We start from the raw sequence: 26,855 nt of genomic DNA, 5'->3' as shown, positions 1-26,855 counted from the left end.
CCAGGGGTTCATCCTCCCCGTTGTCACTGCCCCAGGCCAGGCCCCTCAATCATTTCTGCAGAGCCCTAAGGCTTCAAGCAATACCATTTGAAAACCGCAATACCAGATGGACCTCCATTCAGTCAGTTCTCTTCTCTGCCTGGATTCGTTCCCATTGCCAAGGCCACAGAGAGCCCACCTAGGCCAGCAGCACCTGTCATCCCCTTGCAGGCAGCTGTGGAAGGCTCACCCTCTAATCTCCCTCACTCCTGGATCCTCCCATCAAAACTCAAGCGTCTGTTAAGTGATGGTTCTTTTTTTTTTTTTTGAGACAGTCTCACTTTGTCACCCAGGCTGGAGTGTAGTGGCGCGACCTCAGCTCACTGCAACCTCCGCCTCCTGGATTCAAGCAATTCTCCTGCCTCAGCCTCCCGAGTAGCTGGGATTACAGGCACCCGCCACCATGCCCAGCTAATTTTTGTATTTTCAGTAGAGACAGGGTTTCAGTACGTTGGCCAGGCTGGTCTCAAACTCCTGACCTTGTGATCTGCCCGCCTCCGCCTCCAAAGTGCTGGGATGACAGCTGTGAGCCACCACACCCGGCCTAAGTGATGGTTCTAACCAGCAAGATGACCTTGAGCAAGCCTCTTCTCAGGGCCTCAACTATCAAATGCAGTGAAGATAACTTAAATTCAGAAGCCAAGAGCCTGGGCTTCAAAACCTCTTAAGAAAGTGAAGAACAGTCAACGTGTAGTGAGCACCTACAAGATGCTGGTTTTACAATTGCAGCCATCGCTGGTTTCACTGTCCTCATTTGACTGAGAAACCCAAGGCCCAGAGAGGTGAAGTGACTGACCAAGAACACACAGCCAGGCAATGCAGAGTCCAAGTTCACACCCAGGCCCTGGACTGATGCCTCTTCCTTTTCACCCACCCAACCATCCAACCAGCACAGGAGCTTGCACTTATGGTTCTGACCTTCTCTGAATCCTCTCTCATTCCCATGTTTTAGAGACAAGACAATTGAGGCTCAGAAGCACTAACTCACCTGCCCAAGGTCACCCAGCCTTTCACATAGGAGCCAGGATCCAGGCATGTGTGTGAATTCCAAGCTCACAGCTCTTCCTATTCCTATTCTGTAACACAGCCCCCCTGACTCCCACCCAGCGCTCAGAGCCTGGGCTTCTGTCTGAACCTGTCCCAGGCCTGGGCTGGTTAAAAGCAGCAAAAAGTTCCCCCTGCAGCTTCAACTTGAGCCTGTCACCATCATCAGCATACCCCGAGAGACTCTGGGGTGCCTGGGACATGTAGCTGCAGATGCCTCCAGCCCCAAGTTGCCCTCTGCTCCTCCCGAGTTGTGCTCCTCCATGCCAGGGGAGGGAGGACAGCTCCCCTTGCCTCCTAGGCGGTTGGCAGAGTGGCAGCGGCTGCTGCTTCTTCCTGCTACTGGCTGATGGAGAGATTATTTCTAAGCCCTTCCCATTCCACCCCCCCCCCCCCACACTGGCTGTCCCCGTGGGACTTGAAGTGCAGAGTCCACTGCTCAACCGGGACAGCTGCCCTGGCTCCCTCCCAGCAAGAACCCCGAGACCCTCATCTCTCATAAGGAAAGGGGCTTCTGGGTCCTTTAAAAAAAAAAAAATCCCACCTCAATCCCCCAGGGCTCTCCTGCAGCTGCTGGAGAGAGAGATGCAGAATGAATGAACTTCTGGTTTCTGGAGGAGGCACGGGAAGAAAGATTGGAAACTAACTCTGCTAGAAACTGCTGTTTTGGGGGTTTTTTTCTTCCCCTTCATCTCCACCAGAAACCTGTCCCTTCCCTGGGCACCAAGAGATGGGCTCCCCTTGCCTGGCAGAGAAACAGCTGGAAACTGGCTCCCTGAGACAAGAAGGTGAGTTAAACTGGAGGGGAAGAGTTACTGCTTGCTGTAGGGCGGGCGGGGGCCAGGGGGGAAGTCAAAGCTGTTAAACATCCTTGGCAAAAGTGCTGGTTTGAGTGAATTCCTTTCCCGTGCTCCAGAAGGAGCTGTTTGCCAGCTGTTTGGAGAGCCGTAGATGGCAAAATTGGGTTTATTCAGTGAATGCAGAAAGGGCAGTTTTCAGGTTCTGGAAGGAGCCCCAGGCTGGGGGACAGAGTGCTGGGTTGGATTCGGATTTGCTGTGTGACCTTGGACAAGTTACTTCCGCTCGCTGGGTCTTGGTTTTTGCACTGGGAAAATGAGGAAGCTTGCAAAGGGCTCCCCGGATTTCAAAATACTCTTCTCTCTGCAGGCTCCTCATCCTCCTCTGGCCATTCCCTGTGAGCAAAGTAATGCATTCAGAGCAACAGAATGTTGTGTAGGGAGCAAGAGTGTGAAATAGGTTACGATTCACTCTCCACTATCCACCGGAATCCAACCGGCTCTGAAATTGAGAGGAACTTTGATTTCCGTTCCACTGCCAAGTTTTTCTCTTGACTGGAGTGGAGTGCATCTGAAAATGTAAGCTTATAGATGCTTTGGAAATGGCTTTGGCTAGAATGAATAGCATAAGAAATGGTTGCAGGATCTGAAGGTGAGAAATATTATGGAAAGGACTTTTTAAATATGTGAATTGGCTAAATCTAAAACACTCACACTAAGTCAAGCACCTCATATAGGTCTGAAATGGAGACAGCATTAGAGGCCCCGTCATTTTTTTTTTTGTTTTTTTCTTTTTGAGATGGAGTCTCGCTCTGTTGCCCAGGCTGGAGTGCAATGGCGCAATCTCGGCTTACTGCAGCCTCCGCCTCCCGGGTTCAAGCGATTCTCCTGCCTCAGCCTCCCGAGTAGCTGGGACTACAGGCACATGCCACCATGCCTAGCTAATTTTTGTATTTTTAGTAGATACAGGGTTTCATTGGCCAGGCTGGTCTCGAACTCCTGACCTCAGATGATCTGCCTGCCTCTGCCTCGCAAAGTGCTGGGATTACAGGCGTGAACCACTGCGGCTGGAGGCCCCTTCATTCTGCAGATAAAAGCCTGCGGGCCCAGAGAGGGGGAGTAACTGGCTGGAGGTCACACAGCAAGGATGGCTGAGGCAAGCACGCAACGAACATGGAGGAGTACTGTGATTGCAAGTATGCAATGCTCCTCCGTCCCCTTAGCAAAGGCCTCCCCAAATGAGGAAGCAACCAAGAGGGATTAAGCGAGACTGGTGGAGTTCCTCCTGAGACCTAGATGCTTGGATGCTCGCTAAGCATAGTCACATTCCTGGGCTACTCGAACCTTTAATAACAGACCCTCGCTGAACCTTCCTGATGTCAGGTGCTTGCTAAACAGTAGGCAAGACACGCAAACCTTCCGTGCATCAGCCTCCTTATCTATAAAGTGGAGCTCTTATGTCTACTTCATGAGGTTGTTGAGGTGAGTTAGGGGAAGCCAGGCATGTCAGAAGCATCTAGAAGTATTATTAATACACACTTTCTTGTATATTACTGCATATAACCCTTGCCATGCCCTATGATGTGGGCACTCAAACTGCCCCAGTCATACAGATAAAGCAAAGGACTCAGAGACACTGAGTAACCCACCTGTGCTGGCAGTCCATCGGGATCGGTCCCTGCCAGTGAACTTGAGAGCCTACATTCTTAAGCTCTATTTTTACTACCTGTACCTTGCAAGATTAGTATGAGTCTTGTCATTTGAATGAATGATGCTGAGATCAGAGAGGTTAAGCCACATACCTGAGACCACAGAGCCCAGAAGTGGCACCGCTCCGACTTGTCCAGCTCAGGACTGAATTACTCAAGCCCCCATCCATGCAACGTCTATTCTGGAGACATCCTTCTGAGATGTCGGTAGATATTCCACCAGGGAAGGGTTTTGTTCACTGATGTATCCCAAGCACATAGTAGGTGCTCAATAAATATGTGTTGAACTAAAGGTTAAAAGAACAAGCCATGCAGATGCAGTCACAGGAAAGCACACGTAAGAACATCTGCAGTCGTGACATCCAGGACTCTTTGCCCCAAGACTGATTTCCCTTCCTTTTTCTTGCTCTTTGTCCCTTGGGTTTCAGACTGGTAAACCCAGCGCTTCCTACCTGTTGGTCTTCAGCAATGCCCATGCCTTCCAGAGACCGGGGCCTGCATCCCAGACACCACCACTATGGTTCCCACAGCCCTTGGAGTCAGCTCCTGTCCAGCCCCATGGAGACACCGTCCATCAAGGGCCTTTACTACCGGAGGGTGCAGAAGGTGGGTGCCCTGGACGCCTCCCCAGTGGACCTGAAGAAGGAGATCCTGATCAACGTGGGGGGCAGGAGGTATCTCCTCCCCTGGAGCACACTGGACCAGTTCCCGCTGAGCCGCCTGAGCAAACTCAGGCTCTGTCGGAGCTACGAGGAGATCGCGCAGCTCTGCGATGATTACGACGAGGCCAGCCAGGAGTTCTTCTTCGACAGGAGCCCCAGCGCCTTCGGGGTGATCGTGAGCTTCCTGGCGGCCGGGAAGCTGGTGCTCCTGCAGGAGATGTGCGCGCTGTCCTTCCAGGAGGAGCTGGCCTACTGGGGCATCGAGGAGGCCCACCTGGAGAGGTGCTGCCTGCGGAAGCTACTGAGGAAGCTGGAGGAGCTGGAGGAGCTGGCCAAGCTGCACAGGGAGGACGTACTGAGGCAGCAGAGGGAGACCCGCCGCCCCGCCTCGCACTCCTCGCGCTGGGGCCTGTGCATGAACCGGCTGCGCGAGATGGTTGAAAACCCGCAGTCCGGGCTGCCCGGGAAGGTCTTCGCTTGCCTCTCCATCCTCTTCGTGGCCACCACGGCCGTCAGCCTGTGTGTCAGCACCATGCCCGACCTTAGGGCAGAGGAGGACCAGGTGAGCGGCGTCTGATGGGATTCACGGCTCCATCCCGCAGGGTGCCTGGGTGGAGATGTCTTTTAGGGGCCCAAGAAAATGTCTTCAGATCTTAAAATAAGAAGAAAAAAATGAATATTATCCAACATGGGTTATATTCATTATTAGGCCATCAGTCATAAAAGATAATTTTCCTTCTTTTTTTTTTTTTTTTTGGAGTCCTGCAAAGGCAAAAGTGCCTAAGGCTCACCGTGAAAGTCATTACGTGGCCCTCAGCCATGCGTGGACTCAGTGGGCCAGACAGACACAGTGTCACCTCTCCCAGCTCTCCCGACTCTGTGACTACAGGCAAATCACTCCACCTCCTCTCTGAGCCTCTCTCCCCCTCCGTGAAATGGGTAACATCACCTCGAAGGTTTACTCACCCAGTGAACTCAACATGTGTTTACTGAACAGCACTCTGTGCTAAGCCCTAGAGCAGGTCAAAAACATAAAATCCCTGCCTTCTTGAGCTAACATTCTCCTGGGCATCCCCACTCCATTTTCAGATGAGGAAACTGAGGCACAGGCCATTTATTTTCCTCGGAGCTCCACAGTAAGGACGCCAATGATGCAAAGGTCCCCAGCCTCAGTTTCCCTGCAGTGCTCAGTGTCTGGGCCCGTCCCACTGGATGGGAAACTCACAGATGAGCTGATCTGTAAGTCACTCTGCCCCAGGAGGCCAGAGTAAAAAGTGCTGCTTGCCCACACCTTCGTCCCCTTTGCAGGGAGTTACAGGAGACCCTGAGACACCCTCCCTCCACTCGGGGGCCAGATGGTCTGAGAAGTGAAATAAGATCCTAGCATTTGGTTGAGAGGGTTATTGGAAAGCTTCAAACAGAGAACTAGATTGCTTCCTGATTTAAAAAATCACTCCTCTCCAGCACCGAGCTCCCCCAGGGCTGCCCATCATCTTAACGTTTGGAGCTTACCTTGTAATCAACAGAGAGAGAAGCTAAACACATACGTAAGATGGTGCTTGCTCTATTTGGCTTCTAACAGTTGCCAGCCCACCTAAGTTCTCTTTGCTTAAAGATATGTCCCAGGGCAGGACAACAGGATCAGAGAACTTGCCAGATAGAAAAGACTTAAATGGAGAACCAGGCCATGCCTCACAGACAGTAGGATCCCAGTAAATATGGGTTGAATAAAATGTGTCTTGTCCAACCTACAAAATTTTGGCCCTAAAAAAGCCCACAATATATTTGGACCTTTAAACAGCTTGTTTTCCCATGGAGAAGATGACAATGCCAATCATAGGCATTTTTTCATTCTACAGCATAAAAGCATGAGATTTAAGAGCCTGCTTGTTCACAGAAATATTTATGTGTGGACTCTGCAGTACAAAGATTAAGACAAAACAAGCGGCTTCCCTACCCCATTTCTTAAGGGTGCCCTGATCCCAGTTAATAAAGAAAGGCCCCTGGATGCTCACAAGGCTGTTCCTCTTAGAGATTTCCAGAGAGGGGAGAAATTGGGTAGGAGCCAGGATTTCGGTCGCGCAGAGGGCCAAGATCTTTTCAAAACCTAATGCTTTGAAAATTACGCAGGGTATGAACCCAGGCCTGGCTTAACAGTGACTCAGGAAATCAAATTAGAGGGGAGAGGTGGGCCCGCAGACCCGCGCAGCCGAAGTTTCAGCCGAGGATCAGGCAGCCACGTCTGCTCCTGGGACAAGAGAGATTTATGCCCGGGCCCAGCCACAATATCTTTATGCTTTCTCCTTAGTGAAAGCGCCTTTGTGTGTGTGCCCAGAGACAGGCTGAGGTGCTGCCCGGAGAGTGTCTGTGTTCCCGTTTAGATAATAATTCAGAGAGCAGGGAGGCTGAGGACGGGACAGTCTTTGTTCTCCCAAGACGGTGACCTCACATTTACGTAAAAGGATGGTGCCCTCTTCCTGCACACACGTGCTTTGTATTCCTTATTTGCCCTCAGGGAATGTCAGTCTGAGAGGGACCAGCTGCTTCTGGGGACAGGCAGTGCCCATTGAGTGTGGGGCCAGTGTCCTGTAAATTGACCCTGATACCATCCACGCTGAAGAATTAATGTCACGATGGGGGGGGGAACAGACCCCAGGGCTATAACCCACAGAACTCTTCCATCAGAAACAGAAACAATGGATGGACATTTGCTGTAAGCAGTTTTCTGTTTTTCTGCCTTCTCATAGCAACGTCCGTTGGCATAAACCTGACAGTGGGGTAAAAGGTCTGTGCCAGAGATTGCAAATTACAATGGAGGCTGGGTGCAGTGGCTCACGCCTGTAAGCTCAGCACTCTGGGAGGCCGAGGTGGGTGGATCTCCTGAGGTCAGGAGTTCGAGACCAGCCTGGCCAACACGGTAAAACTCCATCTCTACTAACAAAAAAACAAAAAAAATTAGCCAGGTGTGGTGGCATGTGCCTGTAATCCCAGCTACTTTGGAGGCCGAGGCAGGAAAATCACTTGAACCCTCAGGCAGAGGTTGCAGTGAGCCAAGATTGTGCCACTGCACTCCAGCCTGGGCAACAAGAGCAAAACTCCATCTCAAAAAAAATTACAATGGAGAAGGGAAGAGGCAGTGTAGACAGGAAGGACCAAGCCAGCACCTGAGCTCTTCTAAGGGGCACCGGATTTTAAAGTTCTGGATTTCCCAGGGGGGTCTCTTCCCCAAAAGGATGAAAGAACCGATGCCTCCTAAGTGCCGCTCGTGAGGCTGGCATTTGACACCATGGACTGATTTCATCCCTGTGGCAGCATGGGGAAGTGAATACCACTTCTACCCCCATTTTACAGATGAGGAAACCGAGGCTCAGAGAGGTTTTATCACTTTCTGAAGCTCACAGTAAGTGGCAGAGCTAAGATTTGAACTCACCTCTGATTGGCTCTAAAATCCGACCCCCTGTGACTACACAACACTGATACCATCTTTCTTTCCTTTCCTTTTCTTTTGTTTTCTTTCTTCCTACCTTCATTTTCTTTTTCTTCCCTTCTTTCCTTCTCTTTCTTTCTCTGTCTCTTTCTTTTTTTAAATTTGAGACAGGGTCTCACTTTATCACCAGGCTAGTGTGCAGTGGCATGATCTTGGCAGCTCACTACAGCCTGCATCTCCTGGGCTCAAGTGATCCTCCCACCTCAACCCCCCAAGTAGCTGGGACTACAGGTGTGTGTCACCACACCCAGCTAATTTTTTGTATTTTTTGTAAAGACAGGGTTTCCCCATGTTGTCCGGGCTGGTCTCACACTCCTGAGTTCAAGCGATCTGCCTGCCTTGGCCTCTCAAACTGCCAGGATTACAAGCATGAACCACTGTGCCCAGCCCTAACTTTCAATTCTGGGCCACTTCGCCTCTAGTCTAGAACCTCAGCCTCAGGGGCCTTTTGTGCTTCTAAGGCAGCCAGACTTTGTAAAACAGCTCTCAGGCCAGCATGATGGTGCGAAGGCCAGATGCCCTGGGTTTCAATCTTGGCCTCACCCATGACTAACCCAGTGATCTTGGGAAAGTCACTTAACCTCCTTGAGCCTCAGTTTCCTCCTCTATGAAATGGGGGTGCTCTAAGCACTTCCCTCAAGGGGTCATGTGGTGCATAAAGCAGCTGGGACAGTGCCGACACACAGAGGTGCTCAGCGAAAGTCCGTCATACTGATCATCATTCATTCATTCATTCATTCAGTAGTAAACAGGAAACCAAACATTCATCCTTTACCATCCTTCAACAACAGTCATTGACTGCCTACTAAAGTCCATTCTTCTGGGTGCTGGAGAGAAGACAAATTTCTTATTTCCTTGGAGCTTAGATTCTGAGCAGCCCTGCTCTATTTTTTTTTTTTTTTTTGACAGGGTTTCACTCTGTCACCCACGCTGGAGTACAGTGGCACAATCTCAGCTCACTGCAGCCTCTGACTCACAGGTTCAAGCAATCCTCCTGCCTCAGCCTCCTGAGCAGCTGGGACCACAGGCAGGCATCATCACGCCTGGCTAGTTTTTGTACATTTTGTAGAGATGGGTTTCACCATGTTGGCCAGGCTGGTCTCAAACTCCTGAGCTCAAGTGATTCTCCCACCTCGGCCTCCCAAAGCGTTGGGATTATAGGCGTGAGCCACCACACCCCAGCCCCCTGCTTCATTTTTCTGAGTTGACATTTACATAACATGAAATTGAGCACCTTAAAGGGAACAATTTAGTGGCATTTAGTACAATCACAATCTTCTGCAGCCACCATCACCTCTGTCTAGTTCCAAAGCTTTTTCTCAGCATTCCAAAAGAAAACCCTGTCCCAACTAGGCAGTCTCTCCTCCTTCCTCTCCCACCAGCCCCTGGCAACCACCCATCTGCTTTCTATCTCCATGAATTAGCCTATTCTGGACATTTCATAGAAATAGAATCATGCCAGGTGTGGTCTTCTGTGACTGGCTTCCTGCTCCAGCATCATGTCTTCAAGGTCCATGCACTGTGCCATGTGTCAGACCTTCATTCCTCTTCATGGCCGAATACTATTCCACTGTATGTATATGCCACTATTGCTTAATCCATCCAGCACTGATGGCCTGCTCCATGTTGATAGCTGAAGATAGAAAGACACATTCCAAAGACCGACCCCCACCTCCAAGGAACAAGATGGGTTTGAGACATGAAGCCAGGATTCTGTTCCCACAGCTGCCACAAAGACCCCTTTCAATAGGCAGGATTCGAGATCTAGTCCTGACCCTTTTTTTTTTTTTTGAGATGGAGTTTTGCTTTTGTCACCCAGGTTGGAGTGCAGTGGTGTGATCTCAGCTCACTGCAACCTCCTCCTCCCGGGTTCAAGCAATTCTCCTGCCTCAGCCTCCCACGTAGCTGGGATTATAGGCACCCGACACCATCCCCAGCTAATTTTTGTATTTTTAGTAGAGATGAAGTTTCACCATGTTGCCCAGTCTGGTCTCGAACTCCTGACCTCAGGTGATCCACCCACCTCTGCCTCCCAAAGTGCTGAGATTACAAGCTTGAGCCACCACGCCCGACCCTGACTCTCACTTGAATGCACTGGGAGATCCAGGGCAGGTCACGTCTACCCCTGGACCTCAACCTTCTGCTGGTAAAATGATGGTCTGGACTTGTCATTTTACAGGCTGACTGGTCCCTAGTGTCCTTCCAGCCCTGGGCACCTGCAGCCTCATGTCCTGGTCTGTTTGCTGCAGTTTCCCAGGTTCTTCCTTTCCCTCTGCCTTCATTGTCCTCCCTGCCATGCATCCCTCGCACCCTCTCCATGTGGCCTCAGCCCTGGCCGGGCAGCTCTGCCTTTCCCTCCCTCCTGGAAGCCTGAACACCACTGGCCACCTGCAGTGGACCGTCTTTCTTCCTCTTTCCTGCTACTAAGACATCCCAACCACTGCAGATAGTATCAGGTCATGGTAAGGGCCAGCATCTTTAGTTTGCTCGTCCTGGGTCGAGTTCCAGCTCTCCCACTCCCTGGCTCTGCCCTTGGACAAGTCCTTTTCTTTCTCTGTGCCTCTATTTCCTCACCCAGCAAAGAGGACAATCATAACACTATTCAGAGGGCAGTGCTGAGGACTGAACGAGAGCCTGTATATCAGGGGCCAGCACAGAGTGGACGCTTGTTGTTCTGCTCCCCCTTGGGGCTGGGCTCACACCCCTGCACCTGCTCTGCTGCTCTGCTCACCAGCCTCCATCCCTGGCTCCCTCCAACCTAATAGCAATGGCCAAGTCAGGGGCCGGTGGCTCCAATGTCCTCTCCATCGCCTTCCAGTGTGTGCCCTCATTCCTCCTCTGCTCCAGCTGTCGGCGCGTCTTTTCTGAGAGCCTGCTCTGGCTGGAGACCCGGTGAGAGAAGCAGGCGAACTCGCCACGCTCAGGACCAGCCCTGCCGGCCTTCCCACGGTTCTCCTCCCATCTTGGGTGCTACGCCTGCCCCACAGCATTGCCTGGGGCTTTCAGGGATATTGTCAGGGGGACATGCACACCCTATGGCAACCAAGTAAGGTGCCCTTGGTGATGTCTCTGCAGAACCATGGTGGGCTTAGGGAGCAGAACTGCACGGACTCTTTGGTCCTCGCCTTCCCTCTCATCCTGGACTGTAGACATTTCAGTGTCTTACTAAGGTGGAGGGCAGGGGAAGGAAGGCACAGAGAGAGTTTTGTTTGTTTGTTTTGAGACGGAGTCTTGCTCTGTCACCCAGGCTGGAGTGCAGTGGTGTGATCTCGGCTCACTGTAAGCTCTGCCCCCCGGGTTCACGCCATTCTCCTGCCTCAGCCTCCCGAGTAGCTGGGACTACAGGCGCCCACCACCATGCCTGGCTTTTTTTTTTTTTTTTTTTTTTTTGAGATGAAGTCTCACTGTCACCCAGGCTGGAGTGCAGTGGCGCGATATCAACTTACTGCAACGTCTGCCTCCTGAGTTCAAGCGATTCTCCTGCCTCAGCCTCCCGAGTAGCTGGAACTACAGGCGCCCACCACCATGCCCAGCTAATTTTTGTATTTTTAGTAGAGACAGGGTTTCGCCATGTTGGCCAGGCTGGTTTCGAACTCCTGACCTCAGGTGATCCACTAGCCTTCGCCTCCCAAAGTGCTGGGATTATAGGCCTGAGCCACTGTGCCTGGCCCACAGAGAGAGATTTTTCAAAGACCAGGCGGGACTCTTGGGGCCTCCTCCCTGGGATGCAGCTCACCTTTTGGGGTGCCATTTCCACCTCCCTGCCTCCTCACCCTTTAGTAAGAGGCCCTGTACAAGAGCCAGCTCCTGCCTCCTCATCTGTCCCTTTCTCGGACCATGAATCAGCTTCCTAAAGAACTGGCCTGCTCTCTGGAGCTTCTCTGTGCTTGGTGGCATTTGGTAATTGCTCTAGCGAATGCTTCTTATCCTAGTTTTGTTGCTTTTGTTTTTTTCCTGCAGCTGTGCCTCTCCCTATATCCCAGCCAAGAAGCAATATTCCCTGTTTCCTGGCCTGGGGCCTCCTTGATGCTCTGCAGGTGACACTGTTTCCTCTGCCTCCTCACAGTCCCCCCACCTCTGCAGGTCCAACTCCAGCCCCCTCAAACGCCCCATGCAGACGCCACCACGCACACTTATTCACGAGTCCTTCAGGAAGGGCCCCTGGAGGCCGGGCCTGTGCTGGACACTGGGAGAGTCCCTAGGTCTCTCCTTCGGTGACTGCTGAGGGGACACCAGCACAGAGGCGATGGGATGGCGGCCCGCCTTCCCCACACGGGGAGAACCACTGTGAGATTCAGAGTCAGTGGATACTTCTTAGACCCCTGCTGGGCTCCTGGCCCCGTGCTAGTCACTTCCCTGTTTCCTAATTTAATCCTCACCACAACCCCATTCTACAGATCAGAAAACTGGGTCTCAAGAAGTTATGCAACTTGCCTGACAGCAGCTAAGCTAGTAATGCTCCCTCAGTGGCAGCTGCTTTTTTTTTTCTTTTTTTTTGAGACAGGGTCTTGCTCTGTTGCCCAGGCTGGAGTGCAATGGTACAATCTCGGCTCTCCTCCAACCTCCTGGGTTCAAGTGATTCTCGTGCCTCAGCCTCCCGAGTAACGGATTACAGGTGTGCACCACCATGCCAGGCTAATTTTTGTGTTTTTAGTAGAGACAGGGTTTCCACACACTGGCCAGGCTGGTCTCAAACTCCCTTGCCTCAAGTGATCTGCCCACTTCAGCCTCCCGAAGTGCTGGGATTACAGGCGTGAGCCACCATGCCCAGGCCAGTGGCAGCTGCTTTCTAGTAAGAATTTGCTGGAACCTCTAGAAGAGAAGTCAGCCATCCAACCCGCCCAAGGTGAAGGCCGTGGAGAGCCCGTGATGGATCAGCCACAGGGCGTGAACCAGAGGGCAGCAGCGGGAGAGGACTGAGGAGGAAGAGAAGCAGCGTAGATTTGGGAAGCTCCTACACCGCAGCATCCCTGAGCAGGTCTCCCCGGTGCCCAAAATCGCCCTGTGGGATGAGAGTTACCTTCCCCACTTCACAGAAGGGAAGACGCCTTCAGAGAGATGACTCATGGGCCAGGTCCCATGGTGGGGCTGACCCCGTCCGGTTGGTTCCAGCACTCTCAGAGCCCTTGTGTCCCAGGGTTGGGAAGTGGGGACAGCTGCTAGAAGGAGTGGGCGGGGGGGGGAGTGGGGGGGAGACCTGGGGAGGAGGGATTGCGGCTCACGGTGAGTAGTGCCTGGCGGGAGGCCCACGGGAGCGGAGTAAAGGAGGGGAGGGTAGCGGAGGGCACGGCTGGCTGAGAGAAAAGTGGCTAAAGGAGTGGGCAGAGGAGTGAGTCAGCACATCCAGGCCCCAGGAGAGCCTCAGAGGAAACAGCTCAGGGCCTCGGGCCAGGGCCAAAGGCACAAATGGTGAACTCACAGCAGGAGGGAGGGGAGGGAGGGATGCCGAGCTGCAGAATGGACCAGCCCTGACTAAGGAGCTGCAGAAGTGAGAGGTGGCCACGTTCTGAAGTGGGGCTGGCAGGATTTTGCTGGGAGGGACAGAGGGGGCGAGGAAGTCTCCAAGGTCAAGACTGTGGGCCCTGAGCCCCTCCCAGATGGAGCTTCCAGAACTGGCCCTCATTGCATCTGCAGGGCCCCCAGGGCAGCGGCTTTGCCCTCAGGAAGCCCCGCTCTGCTGCTGCATGAAACAGGTGCGGGCCAGGCTGTGGGACCCCCACTACTTCCACTTCCTGCCTCCCCCAGGAGTGTTCAACCAGCTCAGACTCAGACGATAACTCCCATACCACAATATTGGCCCTTTTAAAGTGCACAGTTCGGTGGTCTTTAGTATGATCGTGGAGCTGTGCAGCCATCACTGCTACCCTCCTCCTCCATCCAGCCCCGGACACCCACCCCTCTGCTTTCTGTCTCTGTGGATTTGCCTGCTCTGGACATCTCACATAAGTGGAATCACCCAACATGTGGTGTCTGTGTCTGGCTTCTTTTCACTCAGCATCGTGTTTTCAGGGTGCATCCATGTTGTAGCACGATTTAACCCTTCATTCCTTTTCATGGCTGACTACTATTCCATTGTATGAATAGGCCGCATTTTATGTATTCACTCATCAGTTTATGGATGTTTAAGTTGTCTGAACTTTGGGGCTATTATGAATAATACTACCATGGACTTTTGTGTACAAGTTTTTTTGGGTTTTGTTTTGTTTTGTTTTTTTCTGAGACAGAGTCTAGCTCTGTCGCCCAGGCTGCAGTGCAGTGGCACAAGCTTGGCTCCCTGCAACCTCCACCTCCTGAGTTCAAGTGATTCTCCTGCCTCAGCCTCCCGAGTAGCTAGGATCACAGGCGCCCGCCACCATGCCTGGCTAATTTTTGTATTTTCAGTAGAGATGGGGTTTTACCATGTTGGCCAGGCTGGTTTTAAACTCCTGACCCCAGGTGATCCACCCGCCTCGGCTTCCCGAAGTGCCAGGATTACAGGCGTGAGCCACCACACCCGGCCTGTGTACAAGTTTTTGTGTGGACGTGTGTTTTCATTTGTCTGAGCTATACACCTAGGAGTCGAACAGCTGGGTTGCATGGTAATTCTGTTTAACCTTTTGAGGACCTGCCAAACTGTTTCCACTGCCGCTGCCCCATTTCACATCCCCACCAGCAGTGATGGGTTCCAGTTTCTGCACAATCTCACTGACACTTGGCTGTTGTCTGTCTTTATGATTTTAGTCATCCTAGTGGATGTCAATTTGTGTCTTATTGTGGTTTTGATTATCCTTTTTTTTTTTTTTAACTTTTCATCATGGAGAACTTCAGACATTTACAAGGTAAATAGAATAATATAAGGAACTTCTGGGAAACCATGACTCCATGACTTAGCTACACACAATGGTCAATATTCTGCCGCTTTTGTGTATGTTTGTCTTTGAGACGGAGTCTCGCTCTATCGCCCAGGCTGCAGTGCAGTGGTGCAATCTTGGCTCACTGCAACCTCCGCCTACCAGGTCCAAGCCATTCTCCTGCCTCAGCCCGCCAAGTAGCTGGGATTACAGGCATGTGTCACCATGCCTGGCTAATTTTTGTATTTTTAGTAGCGACAAGTTTTCACCATATTGGTCAGGCTGGTCTCGAACTCCTGACCTCAGGTGATCCACCCACCTTGCCCTCCCAAAGTGCTGGGATTACAGGCGTGAGCCATTGTGCCCAGCCAATATTCTGCTATTCTTGTTTCCTCTCTTTCCATCCCCTCTCCACCTCAAATCACTTATCATCATTTGTTACTATTTTTCTTTTACAGTTTTACAGGTGAAATGTACATACACTGAAATGCACAAATCTTAGGTGTAGAATTTAATAAACAGATGCACCCGTGTCAGCCTCTCCCCTGTGAGTATAGAATATTTCTGTGACCCCAGAAAGCTCCCTCATGGCCCTTCACAGGCCATCCCTACACTACCCAGAGGCAGCCACTGTTCTGATCACTTTGTGCACCCTAGATGAGGCTGCCTGTTCTCGAGCTTCCCGCAAATGGAAACACACACCCGGCTTGCTTTGCTCCACCTCATGCCTGTGGGATTCATCGGTGTTGTTTCATCATTCACACCCTGGGCCTTCTCCGGGCTGACGCTTGCTCTTCTTCATTGCAGGAAGGAGCCAGAACACACCTCGCTCTGCCTGTGACAAGGGCTAGGAATAGGGTGACCAACCATCCCGGTGTGCCCAGGGCCCAGGGGGTTCCTAGGACCTGGAACTTTCTGGGTTTAAGCACAGAACTTCCACAAAGGGAGAAAGGAAAACTTTTTTCTTTCCTTCTTTCCCCTTTTTTTCTTTTCTTCGAATGTTTGCTAAGCTGGGAGTTATTTCCTCTGCCCACACTCCATAAACACCCCCTGCCCCAATGCCAGCATTTCTGAGGAACCAGTGCTGGGAGGCTGGATTTAGGATGCACAGCAGAGCCTGATGCAGGTGCAGTGACGCGGCAGAGCAGAGCCCTTGCTGCAGTCCAGAGAGGTGGCCAGAGGGCCAGGCCGTGGGTGGGCAGGAGCCGGTGTGCATGGCTTGAGTGTCCAAATGCCAGCCCCACAGGCAGGAGGAGGACCTGGCAGCGCCTTCTCGGCCTCTCAGGAGTCACCTTCCTGAGCTATCGGGTCATCAGTATGGAAAAGTTATTCCCAGGCTATAAGTATTTTAAGCCTAGGGAGAAACTCCAAGGATGTCTGCAAAGAGAGAGGCCTTGTAGGCAGAATCTAGCTCAGAGTCTGAAAACTTTCCAGGTGCCTCAGAGTGAATGGGGGGCAGTTACCAAAATGTAAATTCCCGGGCCCCACCCTAAGGTTTGGATTTTGTGATGGGGGCCCAAGAATCTGCATTTACAACTAGCACCCTGGGGGCTTCTGGGGCCAGGGTTTCCAAATCAGCTTTCAGAAATACCAATTCTGTTCCAAACTCTGCATTGGAAACTGAAGCACAGAGAGGGCCAGTGGCCGCTGCAAAGTCACACAGCAAGTTTGTAGCAGGGCTGGGGAATCAGAACCCAAAACTTCTGAGCCCTTCAGGATCCTGAAGCAAACCCTGGGCAGTCATGGCAAAGACCTCTCGGTGGGCTGGAGAATCCCCTCATCTTCCTGTAATATCCAGCTACAGGAAGAAGGTATTACTACCCTTACACTGACCAGGAGACTGTGGTCCATGACCAGTGTATGATTGGGTTAAAATGGCTACAGTGCATCCTGTGCCTGCTGGGTGCACGGTCCTGTTAATGGCTTTATATGCATAATTTCCATTCATCATGACAGCCCTCCAGAGGTTAGACAACTGAAAGTACAGAGGATACAAGTGATTTGCCCAAGTAAGTGGAAGAGATGGGATTTGAAACTGCGCTAGGCTCTGAGAGTATTGTAACTAGACAAGCAGACATGGTTTCTGGGGGGCTTGAAGGCCGGTAGGGCACAGAAAGTTCCTGATTCTCCAGTCTTGCTAAAAACTTGCTGTGTGGCTTCGCAGTGGCCACTGACCCTCTCTGCACTTCAGTTTCCAAAGAAGAGGCTGGAACACTCTGGACTCCACCCCTTGGCAGTGCTGCCTCTGACTCCCACCCCTGCAATAGTCCACACAGAAGTCCAGCCAGAAAGGTGCCCTGCCCTGGACAGGCAAATAGAGACTGGCGTGGTTCAGTCTCTTTCTCTTTCTCCAGCAGCCAGGCATAAAGAACATTTCAATTTATGATTTCTGTGGACACTGGAAATAATTTCTTTTTCCACTTCAGAGCATTTTAATCCAGAGAAAACTGTGGTTGTCAACACCTTGCCTTTTACACAGAGAAGTTGCTTTGGCCATTCATCCATTCATCCATCAAGTATACATATCTGTGTGTGTGTGTGTGTGTGTGTGTGTGTGTGTGTGTGTGTAAATATGTATAGCAAAGTTTTCTACCCTGGCTCCACATTTGAATTATCCATGGGGGTTCTGGAAAATTCTACTGCACAGCTCAAACCTAGATTAATTAAATTAGAATCTTGGGAGGACCCTGCCCAAGCAACAGAATGTTTCAAAGAACCCCCAGGTGATTCCAACATGCAGCCAAGCTTGAGAACCACACACTAGAACAGTGCCTGTCAAACTTCAGTTTGCATGAGTCACCTGGAGACCTTGTTAACTGCAGAATATGATTCCGTGGTACGGGGTGGGGCCTGAGATGCTGTGTTTCTAACAAGCTCCTCGGGGAGGCTGATGCTTTTGGCTCAAGGTCCACACTTTGAGTGGCAGAAGGGCTGGTGGAACTACCCTGAACTACTGGGGAGGAAGAACAAAATACAGAACTCAGAACGGCCCCCACCCAGCTGGAACTGCTGAGCTAGAATCCCGCATGTCGAAGGCAGCAATCACACATCCCAAGGGCTGTCTTGGGGATTCGGGAACCCTCTCTGCCCCACCAGCCTTCAAGCCATCAGAAACGATATCTGTTTGTCTAGTCACAGAATGCCCGGGGTTAGCACCATGCCTGGCACAAAGTGGGCCCTCCATACATTTCTGTTAGCTAAATGAATGAGGGGTGGTAAACAACAAAGTTACAAAATAGCCAACAGTGGCTAAGAGACCCTGGTACCGCCTCCTATGTATGTGAGCTCAGGCGAGTCACTTCACTGCTGTGACCAACTTCCTGGGCCATCAAATGGGGTCACACTGCCTGCTCATAACATTGCTATGTGGCTTGAGTGACAGCAGGAGAGCAGTGCGTGGTCCCCCAAGGTACTTAACGTCACTAAGGTAGAGGCTGGCAGCTATAACAAAGAGACCCCAAACTAGAATAGTTTTAAGCCAAATTTTTCTCTTGTGCAATAGTCCCAAGGTGAGGGATGTAGGTGAGTATCGACAACTCTTATTCCAGATTCTCCCGCCTTGATGTTCCCTCCTCCCCTGGGGCGCTGGTCCAGTCCTCTCTTCTTAGCTGGGTTGCAGGCCCATCTGTGCTGTCCCGGCTCACAGGAAGGATGGAAAGAGTGTGCAAGAGTTAGATCCAGAGGTGGTTTGCATCACTTCTGTTTCCAGTCCGGAGGTGAGGACTTAGTCATATTTGGCCACACCTAGCGGCAAGGGAAGCCAGAAAGAACAGTCTCTGACCTAGCCAATGTGCTGTGTACCCAGCCACAACTGGAAAACTGTGTCAAAGGAGGTTCTGGTGGACGACTAAGTTTACAGCACAAAGCTCATGGGCATGAAGCCGTCCCCCGATTTCCAGCACTGTTGCGGGTCCACTCTCTACCCCACGTTGTTGCCTCTTCTCCCCGCAGGGCGAATGCTCTCGGAAGTGCTACTATATTTTCATCGTGGAGACCATCTGCGTGGCCTGGTTCTCCCTGGAGTTCTGCCTGCGGTTTGTCCAGGCCCAAGACAAGTGTCAGTTCTTCCAGGGGCCCCTGAACATCATCGACATCCTGGCCATCTCCCCATACTACGTGTCGCTGGCGGTGTCTGAGGAGCCCCCGGAGGATGGCGAGAGGCCGAGCGGGAGCTCCTACCTGGAGAAGGTGGGGCTGGTCCTGCGTGTGCTGCGGGCGCTGCGCATCCTCTACGTGATGCGCCTGGCTCGCCACTCGCTGGGGCTGCAGACGCTGGGGCTCACCGTGCGCCGTTGCACACGTGAGTTCGGCCTGCTCCTTCTCTTCCTGGCCGTGGCTGTCACCCTCTTCTCCCCTTTGGTCTACGTGGCCGAGAAGGAGTCCGGGCGGGTGCTGGAGTTCACCAGCATCCCCGCCTCCTATTGGTGGGCCATCATCTCCATGACAACGGTGGGTTACGGGGACATGGTGCCCCGCAGTGTGCCAGGCCAGATGGTGGCCCTCAGCAGCATCCTGAGCGGGATCCTCATCATGGCCTTCCCGGCCACGTCTATCTTCCACACCTTCTCCCACTCCTACCTGGAGCTCAAGAAGGAGCAGGAGCAGCTTCAGGCCCGCCTCCGCCACCTCCAAAACACTAGTCCGGCCAGTGAATGTGAACTCCTGGACCCCCATGTGGCCAGTGAACATGAGCTCATGAACGATGTCAATGACCTAATCCTGGAGGGCCCAGCCTTGCCTATCATGCACATGTAACTCAGCACCCCCCATGACTACATGGTAACCTCAACCCATCACCCTGCCTGAAACACACTCAAGGGTACCCCGCATAGACCACCTGGTGGTGTTTCTAGAGCCCAGGGAAGACTTTCAAAGCTGGAGGGGCATAAGGCCACAGAGGCTGTGTGTCTGTGATCCTTGTCCCTCGGGGCCCCGATGTCCCAGGCTGACTGTGTCCAGCCTGCTTGCCTTTTCCGCTCTCTGCCCATCTACTGAGCATGTCCAATCTTGCTGGAGTAGCTCAGTCTCCTTTCATTCTCTTTTCCTTCCCAGCAGAGGCTTTAACATCCCAGGCTGGGTTCTGGATGCCCACAGAACTGGTAACCATTGGTATTTGCATACTGAGCCTATGGAATTTCATGATTTCCCTAACACCCTCCTTCCTGGGCCATGCCACTACTGGAAATCAAAGGTCCAGTCACTGCAAACCCCTCTAATCAGATCTCCCCACCCAACCTTTCCACGGGTTCCAGAGGGATCAATATGTTCTCCTTCTGCTCACCACCACCAGTGATATTTCCCTAATGCTGCTACCTCCCGCCAGCTCTGAACACTTGTAGCTAAGAAGGCAGAATCAGCCTTTTTGCAGTAAATCCCATGTTGAGGCTGACGCCCCCAAGCCTGCCATCCCTTACCTGGAGCTCAAGAAGGAGCAGGCATCCCCAGGCATGCCTGGGATCTGGGACCTGGGACCTGGGACCTGGGACCTGGGACCTGGGACCTGGGCAGAAACTCCACTTGCCAGCACAGCCAGGCCCTCCCTAGCCGCCTGGACTCTTGGTGTGGTGTTCTCCAGTTATCCAGTCCTTAGCCTTGACAGAGACAAACTCTTTCAGGGTCCATGTTGTCCCTTGAGAGGATCGTTCCTGCTGCTGGTTGCTCCCACACTGCAGGGGACCTTGGCTTTTCAACCACAGCTGAGCCCCCATGGACTCAATGTAGCTTTGGCATAGAAACAAGGGGTATTGTAGGTGCTGTCCCTTGCTGGCTTCCCAGACTAGTCATCTCCATGCTGGAAGATAGACATTCTTAGCTCACATTTCAATGTATTCATTTCTCCATTCATCTGTGAACAGGGTCTGTCCTTTGCATCCAGGGGAGGAGGCAGATGGAGGTCTGAGTCACTGGAGATAAACCAGCATATTCTGAGAGCAGGCAGGAAGGAGCAATGACTTCCAAGCAGTGGGCTCCCAAAGGCCTCACAGAGACATGGGCAGGGCTGGAGAGTAGAGGTGTATTTTAGGAGATGAAGCTGAACAGCTGGGTTGGGATGAGAAGGCGTGGGCCTTGAATGCTTTATGGAGGGCAGAGTGATGTGCACAGGCTGTGGGTTAGGGAGATGATGAGGCTGGATTGGGCGTGAGAAGCCCAGTTTGGGATGAGGAGCCATTGAGCCATTCAGGCAAGACAGCCCTCCCTCTTTCACGGGTTTAATCCTGCAAGATTCTGTCAAATCCTGGCTTCTCCCAGCAGGACACACCTTGGAGACATCCTGATGGCACTTCCCCAGAGTGGCATGGCCCACACAGGAGTTTGCTGTTGGCTCTAGGACTCCTGAAGAAAGTGCACAAGATCAAAACAGGTTGACAGTGAAGTGGTTTCGGCCCTGCCAATCTGATACCGTGTACGTATGAGAGTTGTCAGCATTTTACCACTGGTAACAAGTTCCTTGCTGTTCATTCATTCTGCTAATTTTTTGCGATTTCCCGCTGTGTGCCAGGCATAGTCCTCCACTGATGGCAATGCCAGACAGCAGCGTGGCAGAGGGCTCTGGCCCAGGAAGCACCCTGCACCAGCATCTAGTGTCCAGGGAGCCTTGGCCTCCTGGGGAGTCCGCCTTTCCTTGGAGTCCTCCAGGTGTCCCCCCAGCTGATACGGGCACATGTCCCCATTTTTTTAGACCCTAATCTTTCCCAAGCTGACATGTCACCAGGTCACATAGTGGTCCAGTGGCCATGACACAAGGAAAGCCCCTGCACCCTATAAAATCCCCAGCCTGGATGGCCACTCCACTCCACAAAGTGACAGGCAGATTCCCATAAGCGCTGGCTAGAAATTCCATGTCACAGGCACGTTGGACAGTAGCCACAGAAGTGTTTCTGTTCCAGACTAACATTTATTTATTATTTATTTATGTATTTATTGACAGAGTCTTGCTCTGTCTGCCAGGCTGGAGTGCAGTGGCTTGATCTCAGCTCACTGAAACCTCCGCCTCCCGGGTTCAAGCAATTCTCCTGCCTCAGCCTCCCAAATAGCTGGGATTACAGGCACCCACCACCTGTAATCTCAGCTATTTGGGGATCAAATGCTCAGCTAATTTGATATTTTTAGTAGAGACAAGGTTTCACCACGTGGCCGGGCTGGTCTTGAACTCCTGATGTCAGGTGATCCGCCTGCCTCGGCCTCTCAAAGTGCTGGAATTATAGGCACGAGCCACCACGCCCGGCCCAGACAAACATTTTTTTTTTTTTTTTTTTTGAGACAGAGTCTCGCTCTGTCACCCAGGCTGGAGTGCAGTGGCTCAATCTCGGCTCACTGCAAGCTCCGCCTCCCGGGTTCACGCCATTCTCCTGCCTCAGCCTCCTGAGTAGCTGGGACTACAGGTGCCACCACCACGCCTGGCTAATTTTTTGTATTTTTAGTAGAGACGGGGTTTCACCATGTTAGCCAGGATGGTCTCCATCTCCTGACCTCGTGATCCGCCCGCCTCGGCCTCCCAAAGTGCTGGGATTACAGGCATGAGCCACCGCGCCCAACCCTGACTAACATTTTAATAACTACTCTTAGGCAAAATAGTAAAAGGACAAAGTCTCCCACTTACTCTCTTTCTGGGGGCTGACTGGCTTGGGCACTGGCTGAAACCCAGTGTCTTCACTCCCTGTGTGACCTCGGGCAGGCCCCTTCCCCCTCAGTTAGCTGCAGGCAGGTGTTGGACTAGATCTGTGGTTTTCTGACCTGGGTTCCACAAAGCAAGCTCAGGGACTGTCCTGTGCATGAGGAAGACCAGCAGCAAAGCAGGCAGAGCTCTGCCTCCTGGGGCAAAACATTTGCAATTAATGACACTGAAAAGAATGTGCAAATCCCCAGTCTCCTCTCCTTCCAGTCAGTGTCCAGCCCAGCCCTTTGAACTAAGTGGTAAGCTCATTCTGGAACCAGAGACAAAGCTTAAACAGCCACTGGAACGTCTGGGACCCACATCAGCCCCCACATCTGCCCTGCCTTCTCATCGAAGACATATTTTGTGCTGCATGCCTGGTGCAAAACTTCTTAATGACAGCTCTGCCCATCCCTGTAATGGGCTTCTACCCAGGCATGTCCCTTCTCCTCTGCTTCACCTACCAGACCTCTTCACCAAAGTGTGCCAGCACTAAAAGAAACATTTAAAATCAAAATTAGGTGAAGCACCACCACCATTATGAGATTCTATAGTGTCTGAATGTTCACCCAGTTGAGACTCTCCGCTAAATTAGACATGGAAAATTGGAATTGATTGCTCGCATGTGGGGCTTAATTAAACGCTCTATTTTTTCTCCCTGGTCATGTCCCAGGAGACGCGTCTAAATTGTTTTAGTCTAACCTTGCCGAACCGCCTTTCCTTCGTGCTGATTGAATGGGGTGGAAGTGACAAGCAAGTTACCAGGCAGTTTCTTCACCCCTGTTGGCTGAAAGGTCCCTTATGTTACCCAGAAGCACTTGTTTTCTCTGAGGCCAGTGGGCATGACTGTAGCCAAAGGTGGACATCTTCCAGCTGAAGGCAAAGAGAAAACGGCCCTTTACGGCGAGCCATTTTCGTGTTGTATTGTCGACGTGGTTGCCAGAGGTAACTGGGAAACTTTGACTCAGCGTGTCCTAGCCAGACAGAATTGAGCCCAAGAAGTGAGATGGAGAAGGGTGAGTTAATTCTTCAATAGCATGAAAGGGATGCAAGACTGTACTGGGGACCCGTTGACTCTGTTTCGATGGTTTTAGGACTTTAGAATATGGTAACTGGAAGTCTCATTGGAAGACAGTCAATCCGAGCAGGGAGTTTCCACGAGGGTCCCGTGCACCTCTGCAGATGACGTGCATGTCACAGTGCAAAGTGTCCAGTGATTCCATCGGATTCTCAAGGGAATCAATGACCCCTCCAGAAGGACAACAAATTCTTAAGTAAATCAACTCCCTCATTTTAAAATGGAGAGATGAAGCCCCGCCCAGTGGCTCATGCCTGTAATCGCAACACTGTGGGAGGCCAAGGTGGACAGATCACTTGAGCCAAGGAGCGCAAGACCAGCCTGGGCAATATGGCAAAAGCAAGTCTCCACAAAAAATACAAACATTAGCAGGCTGTGGTGGCACGTGCCTGTAGTCCCAGCTACTCAGGAGGCTGAGGTGGGAGGATCACCTGAGCCTGGGAGGTCGAGGCTGCAGTGAGTTATGATGGCACCAATGCACTCCAGCCTGGGCGATGGAGTTAGACCCAGTCTCAAAAAAAAAAAAAAAAAAAAAAAGATGGAGAGATTAAGGCTCAGAGAGGGAGGGCCACCAACCCAAGGCCACACAGCCAGTTCATCTAGTTAGATCCAAGTATCTCAATTTCCAGCAGAACACTCTGTCATGCTGCTGCTCTTAGGCTCATGTAAAACAGCGCCCAAGCCCTCAAAGAAAAGATTGAAGATGAGATGGTAACAACACTTTGCCACGCTGTCCTGAGCAGATGTCTTCGGGTGTCCCATGTACTTTGTGTTACACAAAAGTTACACAAATCAGTTTTACCAGACTTTCATTTTCTCATTTATCCCAGGGAAAGTTTAGATGAGAGGATTAAAGTCCTTCCCAGTTTGGACAATCTGTGACTCTGGGAAGTAGGGCTCATTGCCACAGTTGATACTACGGAGAGGGGCAGATAAGAACACGGAGAGAGGTGAGAAAGAAAAACAGACTCTGTCCCTTGACTATCCACAAAATTGCTCCCTTGGCAAAAATTGGCAAGTAGTCCAAGTTTGAATGTAAGTTCACTGAGATCTCTTTCCACTTCCCGCCCACCACATCAGGGCACCTCACCCACCATGAGGCCTCATTCTGGAAGCACCTGGCTACCTGGCTACACACACTCAGTGGCCTGCCTTTCTCCAGCAGCGTATAAAACTCCCTGCCTCCTCTTCCTCACAGTGACATGCTAATCCTGGGGATCACCTAATGAAAGGTTACTAGTCACCAAGCAATTGATTTTTTAACATTTTACTTGGATAATATGTCAAACCCACAAAAAAGTTGCAAGAACAAAAATAGCGCATAAAACACCTCAACACCACTTTTGTTTGTTTGTTTGTTTTTGCATTTTGTCCATCTGCTTTCTCCTTTGCTCCATCTTTTTTTTTTTTTTTTTTTTTTTTGAGACGGAGTCTCGCTCTGCTGCCCAGGCTAGAGTGCAGTGGTGCCATCTCGGCTCACTGCAAGCTCCGCCTCCCGGGTTCAAGTGATTCCCGTGCCTCAACCTCCCGAGTAGCTGGGACTACAGGTGCCCACCACCACGCCTGGCTAACTTTTTGTATTTTTAGTAGAGACAGGGTTTCACCGTGTTAGCCAGGATGGTCTCGATCTCCTGACCTTGTGATCTGCCCGCCTCGGCCTCCCAAAGTACTGGGATTACAGGCATGAGCCACCGCGCCTGGCCTGCTCCATCTATATTTTTGTCATACCTACATGGTATTGTTAATAATATGTTTATTGAACCATTTGAAAGTAAGTTCCCCACATCATGGCCCTCAGCTTTCTAGGTGCACCTTTATTTTTGATTAATTGATTTTTTTTTTTTTTGAGACAGGATCTTGCTCTGTTGCCCAGGCTGGAGTGCAGTGGTGCAATCGTAACTCACTGCAGACTTGACCTCCTGGGCTGAAGCAATCCTCCTGCCTCAGCCTCCCGAGTAGCTGGGACCACAGGTATGCACCACCGTGCCTGGCTAATTTTTTTATTTTTTGTAGAAATGGGATCTCACTATGTTGCCCAGGCTGACCTCAAACTTCTGGGCTCAAACAATCCTATTGCCTCAACCTCCCAAAGTGTTGAGATTACAGGTGTGAGCCCACCATGACCAGCCTAGATGTCACTTTAGAATGTGGTGACCAGAAGGCTTAGCAGAAGACTCTCAGCCCCAGGAGGCTTAGCTGGGAGTTTCCATGAGGTTCCAGAGGTCTATGAGCCTCTGGGGCTTAGGTGCACTTTGAAGTGTTAAGTGTCCAACAATTTCATCAGCTTCTCAAAGGAATCCTTGACTCCTCTCCCTGCCCCTGCAAAAGGGTAGGAAGCTCTAAAGTAAACCAGTTGCCTCATTTTAGGATGGAAAGCCCAAGGAGACCCTAAACACATCGGTGTATAGATACTTAGAAGAAGGAGATTCTTACAGAACCACAGTTCAGTTCTCAACTTCAGCACAATTAACTTCCATGCACTACTTTAATCTAATCTACTGTCAGTTCCAATTTTGTCGGCTGACCTAACAATATCCTTTGTAGCATTTTTTCCTCCAGTACAGGGTCCAGCCTAGGATGGGATATACCAGATATATGTACGGATCCTATCTCTGTAGTCTCCTGTAATCTGGACCATTTCCCCAGCTTTTGACTTAGATGGCATTGAAATTATGAGTCAAATATATCATGCACACAAGGACGCTCATTTTGTGTTTGTCCGCTGTCTCCTGGTGCTTTGAGGCCATGCATTCCTGGCCAGGACATTACATAAGTGAGGCTGTGTCCCTCTCAGGGCATTGTGTCTGGGAGTGCCATGTCCTACTAGTCGTTTATTTAGGAGGTGAGCCCAGGAGTATTGGGGAAGTGACCCCAGGACATGCTCGCGGGGGAGTGGAGATTGAGAGAGGGGAGGAAAGGGGGACTGGGGGAGTGCCAGCCTGGCCTAACGACATTCAAATAAAAAATGAAATTAATGTGCCTGCCCCTACTCCAGCAGGCAGATAGAATGTGACAGCAGGCCAGGTATGTGCCAGCCATCCAGACCATCTCTGAGGAGGACAGCATGACAGCATGGCCCCCTTGCAGATGAACAAGTCCCCAAGGCTCAGAGCACACATCATCTCTCTCCAGCTGTGACAAGGAGGGGACCCTCCGTTGTCCCTCCGGACCCTGGCCAGCTTAGGCACGACCTGCCTCACACATTCTTAGAGCTAAAAGGAACTTAATGGTCACTGGCTCCATCCTGCCCGTTTTACAGGTGTGGGTGTGGAGGCCCAGGGAGGAGGCATAATTTGGCAAGCCACACAGCCAGGGGTGGCCATGCCAAGACTCAAAACCCAGTCTCTGAACACCTAGCCTGGTGTTCTCAGCTCTGTGCCACCCAATCCCCACCCAGCGCCAGCCTCTATCCAGTGCTGAGGGCCGTACTTGATGTCTAAGCAAGGGGCACCTCCAGGAATCTAATGTTGGTTAAAAATAAAGCAAAGGGAAGCCTCTGTCCCCGCGGGCCCTATGGCCTCCTTGTCATCCACAGCTGTCCGTTCTGAGGCAGAC

At 51.5% G+C, this 26,855-nt stretch overlaps 1 protein-coding gene across 1 annotated transcript; it reads left to right on the top strand.

Moving 5' to 3' along the window:
- Positions 1–1,530: 1,530 nt before the first annotated feature.
- On the top strand, positions 1,531–24,716 carry KCNG4 (potassium voltage-gated channel modifier subfamily G member 4). Its single transcript, XM_523443.8, has 3 exons — positions 1,531–1,871; positions 4,018–4,813; positions 18,520–24,716. The coding sequence occupies exons 2-3, from the start codon at positions 4,058–4,060 to the stop codon at positions 19,321–19,323; spliced, it is 1,560 nt and encodes a 519-aa protein (XP_523443.4). The 5' UTR covers positions 1,531–1,871; positions 4,018–4,057; the 3' UTR covers positions 19,324–24,716.
- Positions 24,717–26,855: the final 2,139 nt, after the last annotated feature.

Source organism: Pan troglodytes, chromosome 18 (assembly GCF_028858775.2).
Source record: "Pan troglodytes isolate AG18354 chromosome 18, NHGRI_mPanTro3-v2.0_pri, whole genome shotgun sequence".
NCBI lineage: Eukaryota > Metazoa > Chordata > Mammalia > Primates > Hominidae > Pan > Pan troglodytes.
Note: the sequence above shows the minus strand (reverse complement) of the source record. Positions and strands in the feature narration are given on the sequence as shown.

Coding starts and splice junctions, on each gene's coding strand:
- KCNG4 (XM_523443.8), top strand. CDS start 4,058: ATGCCCATGCCTTCCAGAGACCGGGGCCTGCATCCCAGACACCACCAC. Junction 4,814..18,519: donor TTAGGGCAGAGGAGGACCAG/GTGAGCGGCGTC, acceptor TTCTCCCCGCAG/GGCGAATGCTCTCGGAAGTG.